Below are 25,371 nucleotides of genomic sequence, written 5' to 3'. Positions count from 1 at the left end.
CCAACAATCATATCCGGATCCAGGATGCCAAGCTTAATGTACTCACCCAAGGTCATATCCTTGTACACTGCCTTTTGACCTGACACTTCCGAAAATGCCGAAGCGAGGTCTTGCTAACTGATATCCTCCGTCGCAATATGCAACTCGAGCTCATTGCTCTCGGCGGGCCTAACAAAGATCCATCTGGCGTATGCTCTATAATCCTCCAGATAGATGAGAGTGGTACAGACCAAGACGAAGACAAATTCGTGTATCATTAACAAGAGCAACTAAAAATGGAGAAGAAGAAGAAGAAGAGAGAAAGAGGGAAACAAGCATCTACGAAACAAAATTACTTCTATCCTAAATTAGGTTAGACCTACGGCTCCTTTTAGATTATGTTCCCCCTTAGGCCTTAAGATAGTTATATATTATATAGTCCCTCTTTTTAAAGAGGCTCACCCCGAGGCTCTAATTTTCTATTATCTAGATAATCCCCTATGAAGTAATTATTTAAACAGCGTTTAGCTGTATTGATAATTATATAGGCGGTCTAAGTAATATTAGATAACGCTTATAAAAGGCTATCAGCTTATCCGGAGTATTTTTAGAATTACTTATAGGATATGAGTTATTATTCTTAATTTCGATCTATTTGGCCTTATATTAAAACTTCCGATAGTATAGTTAGATATCTATAATTTTATTAACTTTCTATTTTTTTAATTATTAACGTCTATTAGTAAAGTTAGGTCTACGATATAATCTATAAGCGAATTAAAACTTATAATATAGCCGAGCTTATCTAAAGAAAAGACTAAGTTAACCTTAATAAAACATAGTAAGTTAAGCTAATAGCTAAAATCTTCTTTAAATAATCCTATAAGGGCTACTAAATTACTTAAAGAGTTTCTTACTTAGTTAAGTTTTTAATTTCTAATAATAATAAAGACTATATTATTAATATTAAAATTTAATTTTTAGCGATATTTATTAGCTTAGATATATTAATACTCTTATTATTTAATTTCCTTTTAAGTATCCTTTTAGATCTCTTAGAGTTACTAAATATAGTCTCAAGGTTCTTATATTAACTAAGATAATGTAGATAGCTTTATAAATATATCTTAGTTAAAGGATATTTATAACTTATATTCTTATTTAATAAAGAATAGAGATCTCTTAGTAAAATTTTATTATAGAGTTTTAGTAATAAAATCTATTATTAGAAACTAATTATATTAGTTATTTAATATTAATTAATTAATATATGAAGTTACTATATTATACATTAATTTATAATCTCGCTCTAATTATCTATCTATAAATAATATATTATTAATAGCTTATATTTAACTTTTAAGATTTAATAAATCTTTATTTAGAATTCTAAGATAAATTAGTCTCTTTAGTCTAATATAATTAAGTCTAATAAGCTAAAATAAAATATAATATTAGAGATAAATAACTAAGCTATCTCTAATATATTAATATTCTTATAATATAGAAGAGAGACTAGCTATTTACTTAACTAATTCATTACTATAAATACTATATTAGAGTCTTATTTATTCTTAGGGAATAACCAAAAATCTATTATAATATATTATTATAGATATTTTAGTAAAAAAAGAGATTATAATAGATTTAGTAGCTAGTCTCTTTATATCTTTATATTATATAGACTAAATAGTTTTCTATATAATATTTAATATTAATAGACTATTTAGGCTAAAATTATTATATAGATAAAAGGGCCTTTATCTTATTCTATCTAACATATACTATTAAGGGCTATTAATATATCTTATTAAGTAATTAGGCCTATAAGTCCCTATTATTTAGTATTATTAAAGAATTTATATCTAATAATAGCCTATAATTTTTAAGATTTATTCTAATTACTTCCTATTAGTTCTTAAAACTCCTTAAGACTCTTATTTTATTAGTTTATAAGGGTTACTTAGTTAATAATATTAGAGTTATTAGTAGCTATTAAAATATATTTAAAGATATTAATTAAGGTAAGATTAGGGTTAGTATAGTCTTTAAGATATATATTATATTTAAGATATAACTAAGGGAGAAGAATCTACTCTTATTTATCTCCTAAATTAGAATTCCTTTAGAGAAAGGTATTTATAATAATATTCCGCTTCTCTATAAAATAATAGATTAGGAAATAGAATTAGGAGAAAAACTTAGCCTAATAAGCCTAATAAGAGTTTAGTTTCTTAGTAATTATAAAATATTATAAGGCTTAATAATTAAAGAAAATATTTAATTAATTCTCTTATTAGAGGGCTTTTAGCTTTACCTTTTATTTCTTAAGTATAAGAATAATAGTAAGTATCTTATAGTTATATCTATTATATTATTATTAGGCTTAATTAAGCTTCTTTAAATAGAAGCTTACTAAATATTAATAATTATTAAGCTATAATCAAGATATTACTCTATTAATATATTTATAAGATATATTAGTCTTAATCTTAGTTAGAGCTATTAAGTGTTGGGATATAAGGGGAAAGCTACCACGAAGCAGATCGTGGCCCCTTAAGTCCGTGGGGTCAACCTTAGTCCGGCTGGGTCAGTCAGTGCCAGACAAAGGTGGAAGGTCAAAGGTCGTAGGATAGACTATAAGCAGATATAGCCTAAACGAAGGCAGAACCACAGTCCTGTGGATCAAAGGAAGAAGGTAGAGATGACTTTTGGAAAGTGGACAATGACTTCAGGAAAGTAGAAATGACTTCAGGAAAGTAGAACTGACTTGATTCTATCTGCTAGACAAGAAGGACGTATTTATAGGCTAGGATAGCCTAGAAATGACGTCTAGAATAACATATAAATGACGTACAAACACTAGGTAGCAACATAATGAAGGTGGCAAAGAAGGGAACCGAAGAGAAGCGAAAAGAATGATGTTAAGGATCGACGGTCTAAGCCACCCCGAAAGCACCCCCGCAGGATCAGACCATTCATGCCTGAAGGCAGACCATTTACCCCTAAAGAAAATGGTCCTGCCTATCGTTCGGGGGAGGGCCGCGGACCAGAATCAGAAGTGGTCAAAACATCATTTTGATAGAAGAAAAATCTGGTCACGTGATCAATGCAATCTGGTCTTATATGTTGAATATAAGGATAGATCTTTCTATGTAGCATTGGTCTATATTCCAATACACCCCCTTCAGCTTATCAGAACTTATAAGCTGAATGAGGCATAGAATTAGGCCTATGCGTACATAGTCTCATAGATCTAGATTTCGACAATTCTGTCTTGGATATCGGTCATGTTTAGATGATCGATAAACCGCTGGTGCTTCTGATAAGGCAAAAGGCTTGGTCTGGTCATGGGAAAGCGTTTCCACCATAGGCCTACGGATTGCATAAATCTAGGCCTTATAGGGAGGTCATCAGAATGAATAGAGTCGTGGACGAGGTTATCGGAAGGAAGAGTGATTCGGGTCGGTAAAGAAGGTTCGGAGGGAAGTGAGGCGTTTTCGACTTCTGGGTAAGGATAAAGTGAAGGGTCATTTACTCTAAAATCGCCCGAATAAGGTGCGTTTTCGGTCCCGTTTAGAGTAAGGTTATCCTCACTTCCGCATTGGTTTTGCCTCGCTTCTTCTTCTTCTTCTTCTTCTTCTTCTTCTTCTTCTTCTTCTTCTTCTGACTCGTCTGGGGAAGGCGGTAGGTCGCCGAGGATATCGTATTTATGGTCTATATCCTCGTTTTCACACTTGTCAGTGTCATTATCGGATGATTGGTCTGTCTTATCCGATAGAGGTCGCAAAGCCATTGGGTTGTGGATTGATGCTAGAGCTATAGGATTGTCTTTCCTAGGCTCATCCATGGGCTTGTCCATAGGCTTTAAGATATTATCTTGAGGGGAGATTGAAAGGGTTGCAAGGGAGATCTGTTCCTTATGCATAGGCTTGTCCTGATACCCTAAAATAAGGGTAATGCCCGTATCATCCGAAGTCTTGCAAATAGGGGTTCCATCTTCTTTTTCAAGCCTATTAAGCCTCTGATTATGGTAAACACCCCCTTTCTTGGCCCTCTGCGCAGAGAGAATGTTCATATGGAAACCTGGAACATAAAGGGTTTCATGGAGGTCAAAAGTGGTGTTACCAAAGGATAGATAGACTAGACCTCTACCTTGGATTGAGGTCTTAGTATCACCGACGAAGAGGCTGCCTTTATAGGGCGAAAAGGTCACGAATTGGGAACGATCATTGCAAACGTGGGTGTCTGCGGCCGAGTCATATGCCCACACATTAGGCCGTGTATGCCTAGAAGCTAGGCAGGTCACCATACCCACGTGGGTGTCAGACTGATCCTGCTGATGCTGATGCTTCTGGATAGCCTTATTGTATGCATATTTGAAGCCTGAATGGGTGCAAGCCTCTTCAAAGCGGTCTAGGACTGATTGGTCTGGTTCCCAGTCCTCGGGTCGGAGAGAGGGGTTTATATAAGGGCAATCATCGAATATATGATATCCCTCATTAACACCCCCTTTACATGGGCAGAGTTTGGTGGTCTTCTTGCCTTGGTCCTTGTCTGAATGTCCTCGAAAAGTCGCATGGACATTAGAGGCTCGTTTGGGCGGTATAAGCCTAATAGAATCCCTATACCTCTTTGTCAAGGTAAAGAAGTCTATAGAGTCTATCTGGCCTATAGATTCAAGCCGGTTGATCTCATTATGCCAGTATTCGGCGAAGGAGGGAGACATAGAGGCTAGGCCATCTAGGAAGTCCAAAAGTGGTCTAGTCTTTGATTGGACTTCACCAATGCCTAATTGGACAGCCTCTACGTAGGTGTTCTCGCATTGCGAAATCCATGCATCTATGGTCAAAGAATGCGGGATTCGGCGCATTTGGTGGTATTTCTTGATGACCGACCGCTTTCGGGCTTCAGTGGTTGGTGCATAGCGCTTTTGAAGGGTTTGTAAGGCTTCATAGACCGACGGTAGGTGCTGAATGATAAGCTTGCTTGAATAGGAGATCGATGATTGGACGATAAGGTAGATCTGGGAGATAGCACCTGAAATGCGGTCGTATTCGCGAAGGTCAAGCTCATAGTCTCTTCGTCTGTCTCTCCACCTTTCACGCTCGTTTGTGGTCAAATCTTCATCAGAATAGGCTTTAGGGTTAATATCGGTAACCCTAGGACGAATAGGATAAGAAGGAATATCCCTCTTTATTGGATTATCGGGGTCAATATAGTCCCATACGCCTTTTGCAATAGCATAAGACTTAATTTGACCAATCCAGAGATACCAGTCTGATGACTCAGACAAGGTAATACCTATCTTGCTTATATCAGACATTATAAGCAAGAAGGTAAAGGCAAAGTGAGAGAAAAGTGAGAGCGAAGTGAAGACGAAGTGTGGTCGAAGTGAGAGAGGAAGAAGGTCGTCTATAGGCCACAGACTAGGCCTAAAAGAGGAGGAACGTCGTCGATAGCTTTAGATCACAAGTCTTATAACTATCGGGTATAAGACCGCAAGTCAAGAAGTCGTCGATAGCTTTGGATCACAAGTCTTATAACTATCGGGTATAAGACCGCAAGTCAAGAAGTCGTCGATAGCTTTGGATCACAAGTCTTATAACTATCGGGTATAAGACCGCAAGTCAAGAAGTCGTCGATAGCTTTGGATCACAAGTCTTATAACTATCGGGTATAAGACCGCAAGTCAAGAAGTCGTCGATAGCTTTGGATCACAAGTCTTATAACTATCGGGTATAAGACCGCAGCAGAAGGACTAGTCTTCAATAGAAGACCGCAATAGATATCAAAAGGAAGCGAGATCCGGGCTCATAACTGTTGGGATATAAGGGGAAAGCTACCACGAAGCAGATCGTGGCCCCTTAAGTCCGTGGGGTCAACCTTAGTCCGGCTGGGTCAGTCAGTGCCAGACAAAGGTGGAAGGTCAAAGGTCGTAGGATAGACTATAAGCAGATATAGCCTAAACGAAGGCAGAACCACAGTCCTGTGGATCAAAGGAAGAAGGTAGAGATGACTTTTGGAAAGTGGACAATGACTTCAGGAAAGTAGAAATGACTTCAGGAAAGTAGAACTGACTTGATTCTATCTGCTAGACAAGAAGGACGTATTTATAGGCTAGGATAGCCTAGAAATGACGTCTAGAATAACATATAAATGACGTACAAACACTAGGTAGCAACATAATGAAGGTGGCAAAGAAGGGAACCGAAGAGAAGCGAAAAGAATGATGTTAAGGATCGACGGTCTAAGCCACCCCGAAAGCACCCCCGCAGGATCAGACCATTCATGCCTGAAGGCAGACCATTTACCCCTAAAGAAAATGGTCCTGCCTATCGTTCGGGGGAGGGCCGCGGACCAGAATCAGAAGTGGTCAAAACATCATTTTGATAGAAGAAAAAATCTGGTCACGTGATCAATGCAATCTGGTCTTATATGTTGAATATAAGGATAGATCTTTCTATGTAGCATTGGTCTATATTCCAATATTAAGTTATAATATATTAAGATTAAGGCTAAGATAAGCTTCTTCTTAGACCTGGCACTCACCCGCCCCGCGGGTCTAAGATCAGGAACCTCCACCCGTACCTCCGAGGGTTAGGGTCCAACCTCACCTACCCTAACCCTAACCCTAACCCTCTAAGGGTCCCTTAAGGGCTACCCGCGCAGGGTCTGTCGGACCCTTAAATATATAATTTCTTCGCGCCTTTCCTATTTCGGACGTATAAAATTAATGATTTAGCTTATAAAAATACTATTACTTATAGCTATTCTAGTATCTATTTCTATTTTTCCTTAATTATATACTAATATCTATAAAACTTAAAGAAATTAGATTATAAATAGATAACTTATATAGTATTATCTTAGTGTTTTGAAATTTAATTTAAATTACGCAGTGGGTAGCTAGTTTTCAAGGGGGTTATAGAAAGTTAAGAGTTTCGTTACGGAAATATATACTAAAGGTAGAATAAGAGTACTATATTTATATAATAGTAAATATATCTTTTTTTTAATACTAAAAATACCCTAAATTAAAAGCTTTCTTCGGTTATAAAATAAATAGAGACTTATTTAAATAATTACTAATTTATATTCCTCTTAGATATCCTAGTTATTATATAAAATAAGTTTAAAGATCTAGATTATTAGATAGATATTTTTAATTACGAAACTTAAGACTATATAACTAAAGGGTCTAGAGGGTAACCCTTAAGACCCTTAGGGTTACCCTCTTCGCGACCTAATTAAATAAGAGAATTTTAGCTAAGTAAGGGCCTACAGAATAATATATTAACTTATATCTTCGCGTAACTAAGGTAAATAGATTCCCCTTATATAATAGCTTTTTTTTTATCTAAAACCTTTATAAGTCCTATTATTTTACCTCTCTATAACCTATATATTTATTATTTCCTAAACCTCTAATATATATCTATTATCGGTAATTAAGGGGGTTAGAATAGATAAGTTATAATATCTTATCCTAAATAATATCTTATTTATAAGCCTATTCCTATTAAGCTAGCTTACCTTCGATATAATACTTAATACTCTACGAAGAGTACCTTTAGCGCCTAAGAGCCTTATACGAATTAAACCTAACTAAGTAAACTAATTCCTATTATATAAAGATAAAATAAATAAGGAGTTTATAACTTAGTAGCTTTAAATAAACTATAGAAAGAAGAAACGAATTAATTAGGATAAAAAATATTACGTAAATTATTAGGATAGCTTTAAATAAGTAGCTTATATAAGGAAAAAAAGCAGAATATAATATATATAAGATATTAGAAGGTTCTTAACTATTTAGCTACTAAATATATTAGTATCTTATCGATATATAAATATCTTAAAGGGCTATAATATTAAAAAGGGGTAGATAAACTAAATATCTATAAGCTACTAATATAAGCTATATATATAACCTAAATTATCTCTTAGCTTTAAACTAATTAATTATTAACTTATTAGAGTTAGCGAGTGTTTATTTAGGTATTTAATTAGAATACCTAAGAATAATAGCTTCTAAATCTAGTTACTATATTATATTTACTCTTTCTTTTCCTTAAGTATTAAGAGTTCTATAATCTTATCTTATATATATAATTAGCTCTAATAATATTAATTATTCTTTCTTAGAAAATAATATATAAGAGGCTCTATTAATTTATTACTAAAAACTAAATAACTAACCTCTAAAGCTTACCGCTAGGTATAAAGCTATATTTAAAACTTAATTATTAGGTATTACTATTCTAATAAGTATTTATAGTAATTATAGCTTACTTCCTAAATTAAGACTAAATATATTATAAAGTTCTCCTTAGCTTTAAATCTCTATCTAATATATATTTAGATATTAGCCTTAGTAAGGCTATTATATAGATTCTTTAATAATATAAAATTATTAACTATATTCTTATAGTTACTATTAATAATATATTAAATAATATAATACTTATAGTTATAATAAATAATATAATTTAGGCTCTCTAGCTTAATATAGATTTAATAATTATTTAAGTATCTTATATTATATATATTATTTAAATTAGTGTTATAGATCTACTTAGAAAGATAAAGGTAACTTCTAAGAATAATATCGCGGAACTAAAGTAAAAAGAGGATCGCGTATAAGTACACGCTTAATTATAAAGTAAGAGATCGCTAATATACTAAATAAGGTTAGTCTCTTAATTATTATTATTATATAATTAATCTTTAAGCTTATTATCTATATATATATTTCTAGGTTCGCTATCTTACTATTTATATTAATATAAGTCTATAATATTATAAAGCCTTCTATAACCTTTAGCCTAATAAGCTAAAGCTTATACCTATTTAGAATATATAAACTTAATAGAACTTAATATATTTTATACTTCGCTAGGCTAAGAGACTTTAAGCTACTTTTAATATCTTTTACTTATAATATAACTAACCTTATTTTATATATAACGTAAAAGAGTAGCGATAAATTAATTACCTCTTATTTATCTTATAGCCCTTCTATAAAAATATAACTATTATTTATATAATCTAAGACTTAAATATTTACTTAGTCTTTAGTTTCTATAATAAGCTTTTTAATTATCTTAAAAAATCTATTTATTAACTCTAGCGAAAGAAGATTATATAAAAATAGCTTATACTTTCCTTATTAGAGATAGCGTAAGAGAAACTATTAAAATACTATAATATAATAGATAATATAAAAGGCGACCTTTATACTATTAATATAATTTCAGCGCCTATAAATAAGCTATAGTTCTTTTTAATAAAGAGTTAGGAGTTAGATAACTTAGAAAAGGACTAAAAAAGAATTTATCGCGAGAGTCTTAAATCTTTCTTTAGGTTATATAATAAGCGTCTTCCGCGAGATAGGCTATAATTAGATAGCTAGTTATCGATAATAATAATAATAGATACGGATCTAATATTATTGGAATATAGACCAATGCTACATAGAAAGATCTATCCTTATATTCAACATATAAGACCAGATTGTATTGATCACGTGACCAGATTTTTTCTTCTATCAAAATGATATTTTGACCACTTCTGATTCTGGTCCGCGGCCCTCCCCCGAACGATAGGCGGGACCATTTTCCTTCAGAGGTAAATGGTCCGCCTTCAGGCATGAATGGTCCGTTCCTTCGGAGGTGCCTTCGGGCATATCTTGCCTGCGGACTTCGACCATAGTCTTCGGACCTCGGTGAACAGACTTCGACCCTCGGTCCCCTCATGGATAGGCGGACCACTTTCCCTTAGGGATAAAATGGTCCACCTTTGGGCATGCATAATCAGATACTGCGGGGAAGCTTTCGGGGTGGCTTAAACCGTCGATCCTTGACATCATTCTTTTGGCTTTTCTTCGGTTCCCTTCTTTGCCACCTTTATTATGTTGCTGCCTAGTATTTGTATGTCATTCTAGACATCATTTCTAGGCTATCCTAGCCTATAAATATGTCCCTCTTTTCTACCAGAAAGAATCAAGTCAGTTCTACTTTCCTGAAGTCATTTTCCACTTTCCAAAAGTTATCTCTACCTTCTTCCTTTGATCCTCAGGACTGTGGTTCTGTCTTCGTTTAGGCTATATCTGCTTATAGTCTATCCTACGACCTTTGACCTTCTACCTTTGTCTGGCACCGACTGACCTAGCCGGACTAAGGTTGATCCCACGGACTTAAGGGGCCACGATCTGCTTCGTGGTAGCTTTTCCCTTTTTATCCCAACAAATATTTAAAGACTTATAATAATTATTATCTCTATAATATAATAAGCTTATAAGATATCTTAAAAGTCGTATATTTTTCCTTCTTTCTTACTGAATTATATTAAATCCTTATTTTAGTAACTATATAAGGCTCCCCTTAGATATTCTAAGAAGTAAGCCTATTTATCATATTAAAGGGTATTATATTATACTTAAAGGATCTATATTATATTTAAAAAGTAATAAGATTGTCTAAGTTAGGATATGTTTAGATTCGATAAAATCCTTAATAAGTATTAAGCCTTATAAATATCTTAGCCTTCGTAAGCTATTAAACAATCTTATTAATAAGTAAAAGAAAATAATAGTCTTTTTTTATAAATATATTTAGCTTCTAATAATCTATATAAAATTATAGACTAATATTAGCCTTCGAGACTATTAAAATAAGAGATATATAAGAGGCCTTATTAAATATAATAAAGCCTTAGATAATGTTCTAGGTAATATAGGCTTTGATCGTCTAGAGTTCTTTCTCTAATTATTTATAGAGAGGGTAATATTTAGGTATTTTTCATTTATTAAGAAAGATCTAATAATCGGTCGTACCTTAATATAGCGATAAGGTATTTAAATCCTATTTTAAGAAAATATTAGTGTACTTACAGTACTTCTTAGGGATTATACTCTATATAGTTTAGTCTTTAGCTTATTAATAAGCCTTGCACTTCTCTTTTAAGATATAGTTAATTTTATAAAGAGAAGTAAGGAAGACCTTATTATCTTTCTTTTAATATTAGTAAAATCTAATATCTATAATAAATATATTTATATCTAAGTGGCTAAGATAATATTCTTAAGATTTCCATAGTAACTATAGAGGTAGAGGTTTACGGACTTAGTTATTATTAAAAAAAAAGCTTTTAGGCTACATATAGTTAGGGAGAGTCTTAAAATAATTTATTTTATGAATTAGTATTCTCTTAATACTAAGGATCTAGCTTTAATCTTTTAGAATAAACTAAAGGAGGATAATAAATATCTTTATAGTTATATTATTCTTAAGGTTAGGCTCCTTAGGCTAAATAAGTTATTCTATTTAGTAATTTAAGAGAATACTAAATTCCTTAAATTATATCTATCTAAGAATTATATTATCATATCTGAGGTTAGTAATTAATATTAGTAAATAAAGAAGTCTCTAGCTATTGATAATCAAGGTTAATTTAAAAATATAAATAATTAACTTTCTTAGATATCTATTATCGCTCTTTATTAGTATAAGATATAATAAGAGTAAGATATAAAAGCTAAAGGCCTTTATAGCCTATATTATAAAGATAAATTACTATAAATTTATTTATTTACTCTAATATTATTAAATACTAAAATTAAAAAAGAATATTTATTATAGGCTACCTAAGTAATAAAACTAAGACTTTTACCTAATCTAAATAATCTAATTAAATCTAAAAAATGAAATAATAACTTCTTATTATCTAAAAAGGAGACTTCTTTTAGATTTAAGCTTTTCCTAACTAATTATTTTCAGGGGGGTTAAGTAACTATTTTAGTATTTAAAGTTTAGTAATAATAATTATAAAGATAATATTTTTTTTAAGTATTTATAAGTTATATATTTTTATTTATAGTAATTAAAGTAGCGACCTTCCTTTATTAAAATATATAATCCTTAATTAATAATAACTTATATAAAGTTATATCTATACCCTTATACTTTATAAATAGGGACTATAAGATATAGAAATAAATTATATTAATTAGAATTTTAATAATAGCTTTAGAGAGAGTAATTAGCTTCTAGAATTTCTTAGCCTTAAATTAGAGAATAATATTATAAGTTATATTTTAATAAATATAGATAAATTTATTAAAATTTATAAAAGTCTTATTTATAAATAATATTATTTAAGTCTATAGTAAGTTTAATAGCTTATTATAAAGATCTCGCTTTTAGCGGTCCTTTAATCAATTATTTCTTTTAGCTAAATAAATAAATTAATAAAAAAATTATTAAAGTTATCCTTTAGCTTTATAAACAAATACTAATATTTCTAATAGGCCTTAGTAATATAATTTAGGCTCTAAAAGATACTCTTTAACTACTCTATAATATTTAAGATATCTTTCTCTAAATAAAAATAAATATAAAGGAATACCTTCTCTTTATAATAGCTTATAATATAGATTATATAATATTTAATAATAAAATAATAATTAATATTTATAGCTAGCTTATAATTATTATAATCTAAATATTAAAATAAATTATCTTACTATCATTTAATATAAAAGTATTAGATATTTTAGCTAATAAATAGCCTTAGATTTTAGGGACTTAGGGTTCTTAATAATTTAAAATATTTTAAGGGCTTAGCGCTAAAAATCAAAGGATCTAAAAAATAAAATTATTCTATTTATTAATTATTAAATTTTAATAAATAATAACTTTATTTCGCTCTTAGATTAGATTAATATTAGTAGCTTTAAGTTACTTAATATTAGTCTATAAAAGTTATATTAGTTATATATTTTTTGAGGTCTATAAATCTTATTAAGTTTAATAGGTCTTATATTAAATCAATTATTTTTATAAGCTATTGATATTCTCTTAAATCTTTTTAGAATTAATTCTTAGAGTAAAACCTTAGCGAATAAAATTCTTAGTCTTTAAATTATTAATCTTATAATTAGTTATATTATAATATTTAATAGATTTTAAGATAGGATTAAGAACTTAGGTAGCTCTTATTTTTTAGTAAGCTTTTTTCCGATATTCTTTTTATGCTCCTTTTTTTTAGAAAAAAAAGTTCTTAGTCAATATAATATATCTCTTATATAAGTTATATAACTTAGACTTTATATAAGTATTAGTTCCTTTAACTCTAATATTATTTCGTTATACTATTTATTAAGATTTAGTTCGGGGTTCGTTTATTTAGTTCTAATTTATGAAGAGATATCACTAATAAGGCGAGATAGCGATAGCGAGATATCTAATATCTAAATTATACCTCGAGGTCACAAGAAAGAGAAAAGAAGAGTTTAGTTATATATTATAGACTAAGATAAAGATAAATTCGTATATTATTAATAAGAGTAACTAAACTAGAGAAGAAGAAGAAGAAGAAGAAGAGAGAAAGAGTGAAATAAGTATCTACGAAACAAAACCACTGCTATCCCAAATCGGGTTAGACCCACGGCTCCTTCCAGATCACGTTCCCCCTTAGGCCTCAAGACAGTCATGCTTCACAGAGAGGACATTTTCCTTCCCCAAGAGGCGCCGTAAACACCATTATAGCCGGATCGTGAGGATCAGGGAACGGGCGCAGAAATTCAGACAAAGCCTCTATGTACATGTAAGACGTCAGAACAGATCACGCCATAGTTAATGTCGGCTGCGCGGAGATGTAATCCACGACCTTACCCTTCCCATTCAAATTGCCGCATCTGTACTTATGATTAAAGTTGCCAGGCTTAGAGCTGTATTTAGACCTGCGTAGACGAAATGTCTATCATATAACGGATGTAGCTTGCTGGGAGCTCGTCATTTGATAATCCATCGTCTTACTCCGAGAGCTAGAGTAGCCTGAGGTTTTCCGCGTGATGTTGGGACAATTCTCCGAAGTCGTTCTGGGTGTAATTGCCCGGTGAAGGACTGAGGCTGTATCTCGACGCAGGTGTGCAACCGAGATATCCTAGGGTAGGAGCATATTAGGAATCTTAATCCGAAACATCCGGGCCATAGGAAGTTCGGAATTCGTTGCCGTTGCAAAATGAGTCAGCAGCAATCATTCTTGCTCCAAAGCTCCAACGAATCCAACGTCAGCACAATTTCGCCTATGAATCCACCGGATACTGGGTCCCTAATCAGAAGGCAGCATTGTTAGACGAAGCATAGGAAAATGTTCATCCCACTGATACCGTCTTTATACACTTCGCTCATCAATAGCGGTCACTCCCTGTGTATGATGAGAGCTTGACCGAAGGAGACATATGAGAGCTGACCAGATAGAATGACCAGGCAGGCGCCCCTCCTATTTGACATGTTTCCAGAAATGTGTTCTAGACATGCAACAGACCATAAAAGGCTAATACTATAACTATTCTTATGTTGTTATTAACGAATGTAGCTGGCAAGGAGTCGAAAGATAAGATACGCCTTTAAGGTACCCACACAAGCTCCGTCTTTAGCGAAGCTCATGATCTCCAGCGCTTCTGCAGATCCATTCCCCACAACGAGGGAGCCAAGAGTGAGAAAGGCACTGGCACCTCGATTGGCTATGGAGTGACTGTTCCCCTTCGTGGTTGGGAACTGCCAACGCATTGTGGGACAATTTCCTACCAATCAGCGGCCTTACTATTTTTGCTTGGTCCACATTTTTATACGTCCAAACCGTCAAAAGCTTAAAACCTCCCAGCCAGCGTGACGTCGGACGAATCGCTCATAAATTGGTTGCTTCCTTCACGTTCCCCCTCTCCGTGCCTTTCTTCCTCTTCTCGGCCTCTATTTCTTCTACTCCAGCCCTGCCCAGATAGGCGTCCTGTCATTAAATTTCTTCAAGTTCACTTATTCTACGCTCGCTTTTGTCCATCTCTACGCTTGTTGCCAGAACATCATACACCAAGAGAACTAAGAGTTCTACTCCTCACCTTTCTTCATGTTCACTCATTTAACAGCCTCGACGATCTCCTCTCCCGTTCCAGTTGAATGATAGAGTGTAATCTATGTCAAGCTGACGGACGTCAAGGCACAAGTAGTTGTAGTCGCCACCGCTAGACAAGATTATGTTGGTTTCATTCACTCTGACAACCAAGCCAGTCCTGACTAGACCATTCACACATTGACGCTGGTTAACAGCCAAAGGTCGGCATGACCGGCCTCGTGGAGGTCATTAGGGCCTGTTCCGACCGTTGTGGTTGAATCACCTGGAGGTCCTTGTTATGGGTCTAATGAGAAAGGTTGAACGAGTTCTAGGTCGTTCAAGCATCGTGGTCTATTCTCTAGCCAGATTGACTAACATATGATTGCTTTGACTTTACCGAACCGCGGTTCGTCGAAGTCATACCACACTTCTGGGCGGTTTTGATGCGAGTCGTATGCGATTCAACTTTATTCTCTCTCTCATCTGGAGGCGCTTTTCGGCATTCTAGACCAGTCTATAGTGAATATCATATATTTGTGCTGAGCGACCTATCCAAATCTGGGTCACGCCATCGGATTGTAAGTTCTTGAAATTGACAAACCTCACGTATCTACACCAATAGCTGCATCACTGCAACACTAGTCCTCTGGACTTGTCGACTGCGTGCTCCATCCATGGCACGCGTATTTGCGGAGGAATATGCGACTCCCAGTGGTTGGCGAACGCGAGAGCCCGGCTTCATAATCTGGGCATTTATCAGCCTGCTCAGCGTTCTGTTGCACATATTCTTCTATAGCATCTACTTCCTTCCTGGGTACCTGCGCCCGAGTGGGCAATGGAGTTATCGCCAGGCGCTGACGAGCCAACTCATGAGGGTTGTTCTCAGCGTACTTGCTGACTTAGGTTTCAAGCGGCCTCTGAGCCTCGAAGCTCACAATCAGGAAGAACAATGGGTGGTTATGGAATATGGCCCTGCGGAAGCTTATCAAGGTCCAATATCAAGCAGTTTTCTGAGGCTGGAGCGGATTGGTGCAACTTGGTATCCGAGTACGCCGCCCAAGGCTCCTTCTGGTGCCGCAGCTTGTATCGATGACAACGGTCTCATTATTCTTTGCTTCCACTCTGGGTCTTTTCTTTAGATCACGGGTAGGCCCAAAGACTGCATTTTCAGTGCCGGGCTTTAACGCCTAGGTTAGGAGACGATACACGTGCTCTATGGGTGCAGTACCGGCTCGCCGGCGACCCGAAGAAGCCGACGCCATATCCCGGACCTATACAGGATGCGCTGACTGCGTATCTCTTCCTTGCGGACGAGTTCGGAATTCCTCCGCATCGCATTGTCCTTGCGGGAGACTGTTCCGGAGCAACCTTGGCGGTGGCGCTTCTGCGCTATATCTCTTCCGATGCCGAGAAAAACGGCGGCTTGCGGGGCCAGAACCTTCCGGCTCCGCCCAAAGCGTGTCTTATTTTCTCACCGCCCGTCGATTATAGCGCGGAAGGGGATTCGCAAGGGATAGACATGCACCGCAATCACAAGATCGACTACGTTGAGGGGCGAACGGCAGCGTGGGGTGCGCGATCCTTTGCGCCGCCGCCGTTCCGCTTAGATAATCCTTATCTTTCCAGCCTTGCATCCGTTCGCAACGCCGGTACCCATCTTCGTGCAGGTGCGGAGGTACTCTACGAGACTATTAGAGCGTTCACTGAAGCTATGCAAACGATACCGGGGAATAGGGTAAAGTATTTAGAGGTTTCAGATGCCCCGCACGATATCTTTATGGTTGGAAATATCCTTGGTTGGCTGAAAGAAGCGGAGGGGTCTGTCGATGCCGCAGCCGCGTTCCTATCTCGGATGTGAATCTACGTGTCTAGCCTAGTATCTAGGCAGCTTTCACATATGGATTTGTTAAGTCCGGGGTGAAGAACGGAGCAAGAAAACCCCTTATCTTTGTCGACGCTCACCGCAACAGGGATTATCAGCATCAAGCTCGTGTCGCACCCGGATGCGCTATATTAGAGCCGCTGGCAATCGTCACGAAATTGAGTACGTATTGTTAAGCTTAGAAAGTATGGATACCCTTACAGACCAGAGAAGTAAATAAGAAAAGGTTTCGCAATCATTACTAGCTGATGACAAAATCGAGAAAATAGTGAATTTGGCAAACGCATGCGCAATCTGACCCGCTACGAACCCTTCACAATATAATATGCTTCCTCAGGTCCAGAGTCACCGGACTTGGCCAATATGTGCACTCAAGTAGAAACTCCAAATTAAAACTAAGGATACGAAGAAAGTGTGATGCAAAGTTCAAAACCTGTACAACAGTATTTTTCCTACAGCGTTCCCAACTCGTAACAGAGATACATAGTGGCCTAGAACCAAAAAGCTATATCATCCCATTTCGGTTTCCATACTAGCCACGGTGGATCCCAACCTCTTTTCCACGCGGCTCAGATTCGATTATTACTGGAACAGAACAGCAACAACCCAGGATACCACCATGTATGTATCAGCCATGAAATAGTGATAGTGTCGAATGTTCCAGCCTGTAAAGATAGACGCAAAGTGTCTCATATTGAATACACGACGCATACACAAATCTCCATAAGGGAGCAGGGCTGAATGATGTCACGGGCGATGGTCAAACGGTCATTACTTTCTTGATTGTTACTTTTTAACATTCGGTGCCTTCCCTTCTTTTCTGATCTCCAATTATTTCCCGTGGTACTTACCCAGCCATGCATAAGTTCAAGGATAAGTACGAACATGAAATCGATCATCTGGAGGAGTCGTTTCAAGGTCCGCCCAGCCACTCTAAGAATTGTTCCAGTTCCCTGTAGACACTTACAATATTACCACAGGAGCCCACCTCCACGATGCGAAGGCACAAGCCACCAACTTGAAACACAGGGTCGGCAAAATTTTCAACATTGTCAACCCCAATCACCGTCACGACGAGGCACACGAGCAGGCGACAGATAATAAGCGCTCGGAGATTACCGAGTCGCATCGGTTCAAGTCCTTTGCGCCAATTTGTGAGGGCAACCGTGTCAAGTGGTATGTTGATGCGCGGGACTACCTCTGGGCAGTCTCTGAGGCACTCGAGAAGGCAACCGAGACCATCTACATCGCCGACTGGTGGCTCTCTCCGGAGTTGTTTCTGCGTCGGCCACCATTTCAACATCGGGAATGGCGACTGGACCAGATTTTGAAGCGTCGTGCCGAGGCGGGTGTCAAGATCTATGTCATTGTCTACAAGGAGGTCCGTCTATTCCCTAACTTCTATCAACTCAAGACATTAACTGAGAGCAACAGGTTCATCAAGCTCTGACTTGCAACTCTGCGCACACCAAACATGCCCTCCAGAGTCTTTGTCCTCAAGGCACGCCTGGCCATGGCAACATCCGAGTGCTGCGTCATCCAGATCACAATGTTTTTGAGAACGCAGCTGACATGACGCTCTACTGGGTATGTATCCAGAGGGAGTTCTCTCGATGAGAAGACTGACAACATCAGGCACACCACGAGAAACTCATTGTGATCGACTATGCCCTAGCTTTTATCGGGGGAATCGATCTTTGCTTCGGCCGATGGGATGCGAACCAGCACCCTCTAGCCGACGTACACCCGAGCGGCTTGCGCGACCACATCTTCCCGGGCCAAGACTTCAACAACAACCGCATCATGGACTTCCAGAGCGTCGACGACTGGCAGAGCAATGAGCTGAGCAAGGCCGAGTACGGGCGAATGCCATGGCACGACGTCGCAATGGGCTTGATCGGCGATTGTGTCTACGATATCGCAGAGCACTTTGTCCTTCGCTGGAACTTTGTCAAGCGGGATAAGTACAAGCGGACTTGTGATGTGGATTGGTTGTTGATGGAAGGTCGTATGGACGAAAATGAGGATATCATCGCGGTCCAGCGTCCCAAATATCCTTGTGGCGAGTATATCCAGCATCCTCTGACGCCGTTGTCGAATAAACCCCGTGGACAGCAGGGCTCTGTGCGTGCGCAGATTGTGCGAAGCAGTGATGACTGGAGCAGTGGTATTCTGAACGAGCACAGTATTCAGAATGCGTACTGCGAGACTATCCGCAATGCTCAGCATTTCGTCTACATTGAAAACCAATTTTTCAGTACGTCTGCCCCCACACCCTAATTTTTAGCCTTTTCACGACTGACACTTCTAGTTACTGCCACCGGTGACCAGCAGCGTCCCATCTTCAACACCCTCGGTCGTGCTATCGTCGATGCCTGCGTTCGTGCAGGCAAGGAGGGTCGTAGGTTCCGTGTCATCATCGTCATTTCCGCTATCCCCGGCTTTGCCGGTGACCTGCGCGACTCCGCAGCAGCTGGCACCAGGGCTATTATGGACTATCAATACAAGTCGATCTGCCGCGGCGACCACTCCATCATGGGTCAAATCAAGAAGGCCGGCGTAGATCCCACACGTAAGGGTTGCCATCTTTCACTTATGGGTAATTGGTGCAATTGACAGACAAACAGAACAAATCTTTGTGTTCGCTTTGCGCGCCTACGACCGAATTAACAGGACTCCAGCCCTCGAAGAACTCGAGAAAATGGCCGGTGTGAACTACCAGGATATTCAGCGTGGTATCGCCGAGTCCATCATGAGTGAGAGTGTGCATCCGGCGATTGGTAAAGAAGGCGACGAAAATGAGAAGAGTTACGAAGCCGACTCGGCTCAAAAGCAAGAGAACCTGCGCAAATTCAAGAAGTTCGAGGAGCAGGTTAAACAGCTCAAGGCGGACGAGGGCAAGGCTAGCCGGGACTCGGTGGCACACACCAATATGCTGAATGGGAACAAGATGTCTGACGAGGTCTGGGAGGGCGATGCCGAGGCTGAGAAGGCCAACATCGTTCAGGAAGAATTGTATGTACATGGTAAGATGTGCATTGTCGATGACCGCACTGTCATCTGCGGCAGTGCCAATATCAATGATCGGGTACGTGGAACACCCCGTCTAAGTTCCATGACTACGTTACTTATACAGTACAGTCCCAACTCGGCTCCCACGATAGCGAATTGGCTATCGTTATGGAAGACCAAGACTTCATCGACAGCCAGATGAACGGCCAACCCTACCTCGCCGCCCGTCTAGCCGCAACCCTGCGCCGGCAGCTCTGGCGTGAACATCTGGGTCTTCTTCCCGCACAGAACTACGATGCCTCGAACGCCCCGAACTCACGCGCCCCAGATGTCTGCCTCAATGAGATCCTGGAGGGAGCCGAGAATGACTTTGTCACCGACCCGTTGAGCGATGCGGTCTGGAAGACCTGGACGGAGCAGGCTAGCGTCAACACGGAGACGTATCGGATGCTGTTCCGCGCGGATCCGGACAACAATATCAAGGCCTTTGAGGATTATGACAATTTCCGTCCGCGTCGGTCCAAACAGGGTCATTTGTTTGATCCGTATCAGTCGGCGGCGGATGTGCGGCAGATGTTGGATCGTATCAAGGGCCACCTGGTGTGGTTACCGCTGGATTTCTTGTGCAATGCGGAGATGACTGAACCGGGGCTCGCTGTGAATCAGATTACTAAGGTGAGTTTCCCCGGCATTGATGTGGATGTAGCGCCGTGCTAACCTTGACTAGAGCATCTACACCTAGTTTATAGTCATGTCATGTCCTCGAGCAGATATCTACCACGTCATTCAAAATTCCATTGTTTACCATTTTCTATGTCTGCAGTTTCTATTCGCGTTCGTATTTTGCCGCTGCGATATCGAACCACACGGCTGGAACACCGTCCACAAGCACGAAGACAGACAGTCCTTTTTTCGACACCGACATAGCCTCATCTACTCCTCATCTACTCCCACCACCACTAGTAATATTCTACCGTGCCCTTGATGGACAAACGACCCACATCCTCCACATTCCACAAAAGTACTTATACGGGTAAAGTACCACCCGCTGGTCCTTGCATAGTCACGAATAACTTGCCTTCAACGGTGGTCGACTACCAGCAGGAGACGTCCAAGGTACTGCGGGAGGACTATGTTGCCGATGGCTCTGGAAGGGATCTCGTGCTTGACAAAAGCCCTACTAAGCTAAGTCGAGTTCGGGAGGAGACTTTGTTAAGTGACACTTCGCTCCTTGTGGCTGCTTCTAGCGTTCTAGCTTTGGCTGGGTATTTGGTGGCTCGATCTAAGTTGGTGAGACGTGGTTGATGCGGAGCTGTTTACTTGATTTTCAACTACGGTATGTCTGTTGGATTGGTAATGGGTCTTCGTTCGCATAAGAAGAGTATAGTGTGTACCTCATAGTCTACTCACTCTCCACTCCCTGAAACGCACTGCTCTTCCTTGATATCTCTCAACACTAGTGATACTAGACCGCGCATTGAAATGGATAGGTGCGTGGCCGCCAGGCTTAAGCAATGATTGAAGATTCCTTTTAATAAGTTGAAGATCTATGTATCTGGCCACCACATCTTCAATACTTTCATACCATATATGCTGCACAACTTGATTGCACTAAAGACTGTTGGCATAACGGGCATTTATTTTTGTTGTTAAACCCTACAAGACACCAGGCATGAAATATATGGTTACATGGGAGTGGGTGGATGAGTTGCAAATATAAAACCGAGTCAAGACAAATTGCACTAACTCATCTCGTTGGTTGGAACTTCATCCTAAACGATGATTTCGGACAAAGGGTAGTTTACCAAGTAAATGGGCGATCGCCGGTTCCCAAAAAGTTCTGCTTTGTCTGTACGAATGTCCACAAGGCTGTGAATTGTTGCTTACGCGAGGTTTGTTCAAACTCGTACAGCCTTCGTATTCTGCAGCCAGAGCTAGGCACTTAGAAGATGGGGTACACAACTCGAATATGTATTTGGGGCTCTGTTGAAATTCACTAAATTTGTCTTATGTGTTCAGTACCCGTGTTGGGTGACCGGGAGCGGTGTGGGTGATCATGAGACGGATAGTGAAAGAGAAGGGAAAACCGAGGAAGATTTGATATCACGAAGTTTACGCAATGATGACCACTCAACATGTAAATAAACAAAAGTACTGGTTGTTTGGTTCTGTTCCGGTATTGAACTCTTGGTAAATAATGGAGAGCGTAATTTTCGGCATGTTATCATCGAAAATATTCCTTTCCAATATTAGTGGACTACGATTGAAGGAACCAAAAAAATGTCGTACCAGTCCCTAATGAGCGAAACCACACCTGTCCGGTGTTGGATGAAGACAAACTAGAAATTAGCAGTTTGTTAGAGGTGCTTGATGTGAACTATGCAGACTGGATCCAAAAGGTCTACCCAAAGAATGAAAAACACCATCACAACTCGGTAATTATAGTGGTCCACTACCATGGATTTTTCCATTGTTCTAGCCTGACGAAGAGCCGAATCGATAATGTCTAGTTCCGAAGTTGAAACAAGCTAGGGGACGTGATGACGAATAAAATGCAGGTGGACTGATAAATGTCGGGAGGTGACATGGGGAGCTGGACCATGGACCGACATCCAAGGGTTGACACTACACCTCACTGCAACGCAGCGAGCTACATTCCATCCATCGCGCCTGGTCTTGATTCTAGGCGGCACAATGCGTCATAAGGATGTATTCCCCGTGGGTTCCAGCCATTTCCTTCAAGTCGCAATCATATCACAATCGGGAGTATATATACTATTGTGTCCACTGGCACAACTATCGTCCACTCATGCAGAAGGCCTCTAGTAATCTTACACTCTAAATCCTCGCAAAGCATCTACAGAACAGAGTCTGAAAGCACTGTCGCCTCGCAGACGCCTTGATCTGACAAGATGTTCCACTTCTCACGCAGCCAGAGCCACGAAGATGGCAGACGGACATCTGAAGGGATTCACGCTTGGCTGGTGGGTGCGGATATTGGCTGTCTAGCAGCTGCTGTCCACTTGATCCAAGATGCGAAAGTGCCAGGGCCTCAGATCCACATCTTGAGAAATTCGGCATCGCAGTCTCACATCTTAGAGGGTTTTCCGATTAACAGAGCGCTTCATTCGGAGACAGAATCTATCACTAAAGAAGACCGTCTCCCATCCAGGCGCATATTGAGCCAGAACTACGTTTGTACCAACGATCTCCTATCGCGGATTCCGTCACTGGACAATTCCACGAGAACCATCCAGGAGGAACTAGTCGAGCTCGAGAATGAAAAGAATCTATCCAAAGATTACCAAACTAGAGTGATCGCCAACGAAGACCACACGATGGATATTCTGGACACCAAGAGACTCGACCTCAACCTGGGTGACCGTGTCCGCATTAAGAAGATGATGCTGGCGAGCAAAGGGGGTCTGATGAAAACGAGAATAATGGATATTTTCAATGAGGAATTTTTTCATGGAAAGTTCTGGAGCATGTGGGCGACCAAGTGTGTACCAGTTTTCTTCCCCTTTCCGATTTTTCATGCAAAGAAACTGAGCTCGTGTAGGTTTGCATTCCAGCCATGGCACAATGCCGAGGAATTCCGGCGCCACCTTCGATATATCCACGATTTTGCCAATCTCCACACATTGAGCCCGATTGACTGCACGCCGTACGAGCTGTTCAACTCCATCATTATTCCGGTCACCTCCTACCTTCAAGCACAAGCAGTAGACTTCAAACATAATGTCACGGTCTTGGACGTGGTGATGGATTCAGAGAGTGACCCGACATTGGTATCTGGTCTGAAGGTCCAGCAGAGTGGCACAGTAACCGTCATCAGCATCTCTCCCAAGGACATCCTGATCATCACCCTCGGATCCATCTACGCGGGTTCAACATTAGGAACGAACTGGTCTCCTCCCGCGCCTGTCCCAGAGGTCGAGGAGTTGACACTCGACGACTCGTGGGACCTGTGGTTTAAGCTCTCGCGAAAACATCCGAAATTTGGAGACCCGTCACGATTTTGTGGGCGCATCGCAGAGTCAACTATGGCATGCTTTCTTGTGACGCTGAATGACTGGGACTCCTTCGAGCGATTTGCAGCTCTAGTGCAGTCGCCACTCAATACGAGCACGCTGTTGAGTTTTAAGGACAGCAACTGGCGGTTGAGCCTGAATGTGCCGCGCCAGCCGCATCTTGCCGGTCAATCAGAAGACACCCAGCTGATATGGGGCTACGCACTATCCCCATCGCGCGAAGGGAACTTCATCCATAAACCATTGAGCAGTTGTACCGGTGAAGAGGTTCTGATGGAGGTGCTCCAACAACTACAATTACCCCTGGATCCGATACTCGAGCACTCCATTACAGTGACCAGCTTATTGCCACTTGCAACGGCGCAGTACCTGACACGAGACAAAGACGACCGCCCAAATACCGTCCCCGACAACGTGCACAATATGGCGCTAATCGGCCAGTTTGTGGAAATTCCTCAGGATACAGTGTTTTCCATGGAGTACACTATCCGCGGGGCACAAACGGCTGTATACCACTTGATGGGCCTGGAAGAGCAGAAGCTGAAAGCGCATAAGAACTACTGGGATAGTTTTTGGACGATTCTACTTTGACTTGGGAATTTAGGATTCTTTACTGGATGTTTTATTGATTTGACCCAAGCTAGGAGATAGTGTTCTTCATATCGAGATGCACAAACTTTATGAGTTTATAACTAGTTGCAGATATATAACAATTCCGCTTATTTGTGACGTATAACTACGTTTAGGACTGAGGGGGAACGTGATCTGGAAAGAGCTATTATGCTAACCTAATTTAGGATAGAAGTAGTTTTATTTCGTAGTGTAGTGGGAGAACCGGTGACATGATAGCATATGTATGGCCTCAAGCATAATTCAATGTCTATAGTGCATAGTGCATCTTTAAGACAGAGTTAGAGATAGATAAGTCATCTACTTAACTCATTTAGGTTCACCCTATTTCCTCTATTTATAATACATTATTAAGGTTATTTTATACTGCCGCATTAGGGTATTAGTACGGCCTTATCCAGACCGTCCTTTATACCGGACAGGCAGTATATATGTATTGAAATGGGAACGGCTCGATGGCTGTCTGGCGATGCAGACTGGACAACACACACACACACACTGCCTGTCTGGTGTAGAGGATGCTGGATGAGGCCGTACTGATGCCCTGTTGCGGCCGTGCGGGATAATCTTAATGCTGCATCATGGATAGAAGAAATTGGGTGAATCCTAAATCAATTGGGTAGATGACTTGTCTCTCTCTAAGTGTGTCTGGAGATATACTATGCACTGCAGACATTAAATCATGCCTGAGGCCACACATAGGCTCATTAGGTCACCAGTTCTCCCACTACAATATCTATCTATTAAAATGGGAACGGCTCGATGGCTGTCTGGCGGTGTAGACTGGACAATATATATATATGTACTGCCCGTCCGGTATAGAGGACGGTCTGGATGAGGCTATACTGATACCCTAATACGGTAGTGCGGGATAACCTTAATACCATGTTATAAATAGAAGAAATAGAGGGAACCTAAATAAAATAGGTAGATAACTTA

At 39.2% G+C, this 25,371-nt stretch overlaps 4 protein-coding genes across 4 annotated transcripts; 3 read left to right on the top strand and 1 right to left on the bottom strand.

The window, feature by feature from the left end:
- Positions 1-3,327: 3,327 nt before the first annotated feature.
- On the bottom strand, positions 3,328-5,305 carry N7477_010259 (uncharacterized protein; the record flags this gene model as incomplete). The annotated part of the gene is made up of 2 exons (XM_056971920.1): positions 3,328-3,354; positions 3,416-5,305. 2 exons carry the CDS (start codon positions 5,303-5,305, stop codon positions 3,328-3,330), a joined length of 1,917 nt encoding a protein of 638 aa, XP_056818899.1.
- A 10,243-nt stretch (positions 5,306-15,548) lies between these two features.
- Positions 15,549-16,732, top strand: N7477_010258 (Alpha/Beta hydrolase protein; the record flags this gene model as incomplete). The annotated part of the gene is made up of 2 exons (XM_056971919.1): positions 15,549-16,000; positions 16,066-16,732. 2 exons carry the CDS (start codon positions 15,549-15,551, stop codon positions 16,730-16,732), a joined length of 1,119 nt encoding a protein of 372 aa, XP_056818898.1.
- An 881-nt stretch (positions 16,733-17,613) lies between these two features.
- On the top strand, positions 17,614-20,510 carry N7477_010257 (uncharacterized protein; the record flags this gene model as incomplete). The annotated part of the gene is made up of 8 exons (XM_056971918.1): positions 17,614-17,674; positions 17,737-18,137; positions 18,191-18,343; positions 18,392-19,013; positions 19,068-19,328; positions 19,384-19,844; positions 19,898-20,443; positions 20,496-20,510. The coding sequence occupies 8 exons, from the start codon at positions 17,614-17,616 to the stop codon at positions 20,508-20,510; spliced, it is 2,520 nt and encodes an 839-aa protein (XP_056818897.1).
- Positions 20,511-22,680: 2,170 nt separating this feature from the next.
- On the top strand, positions 22,681-24,393 carry N7477_010256 (oleate hydratase; the record flags this gene model as incomplete). Its single annotated transcript, XM_056971917.1, has 1 exon — positions 22,681-24,393. One exon carries the CDS (start codon positions 22,681-22,683, stop codon positions 24,391-24,393), a length of 1,713 nt encoding a protein of 570 aa, XP_056818896.1.
- Positions 24,394-25,371: the final 978 nt, after the last annotated feature.

This window comes from Penicillium maclennaniae, assembly GCF_028827695.1.
Source record: "Penicillium maclennaniae strain IBT 15551 chromosome Unknown utg000008l:1.0-3552695.0:1.0-3555053.0, whole genome shotgun sequence".
NCBI lineage: Eukaryota > Fungi > Ascomycota > Eurotiomycetes > Eurotiales > Aspergillaceae > Penicillium > Penicillium maclennaniae.
Note: the sequence above shows the minus strand (reverse complement) of the source record. Positions and strands in the feature narration are given on the sequence as shown.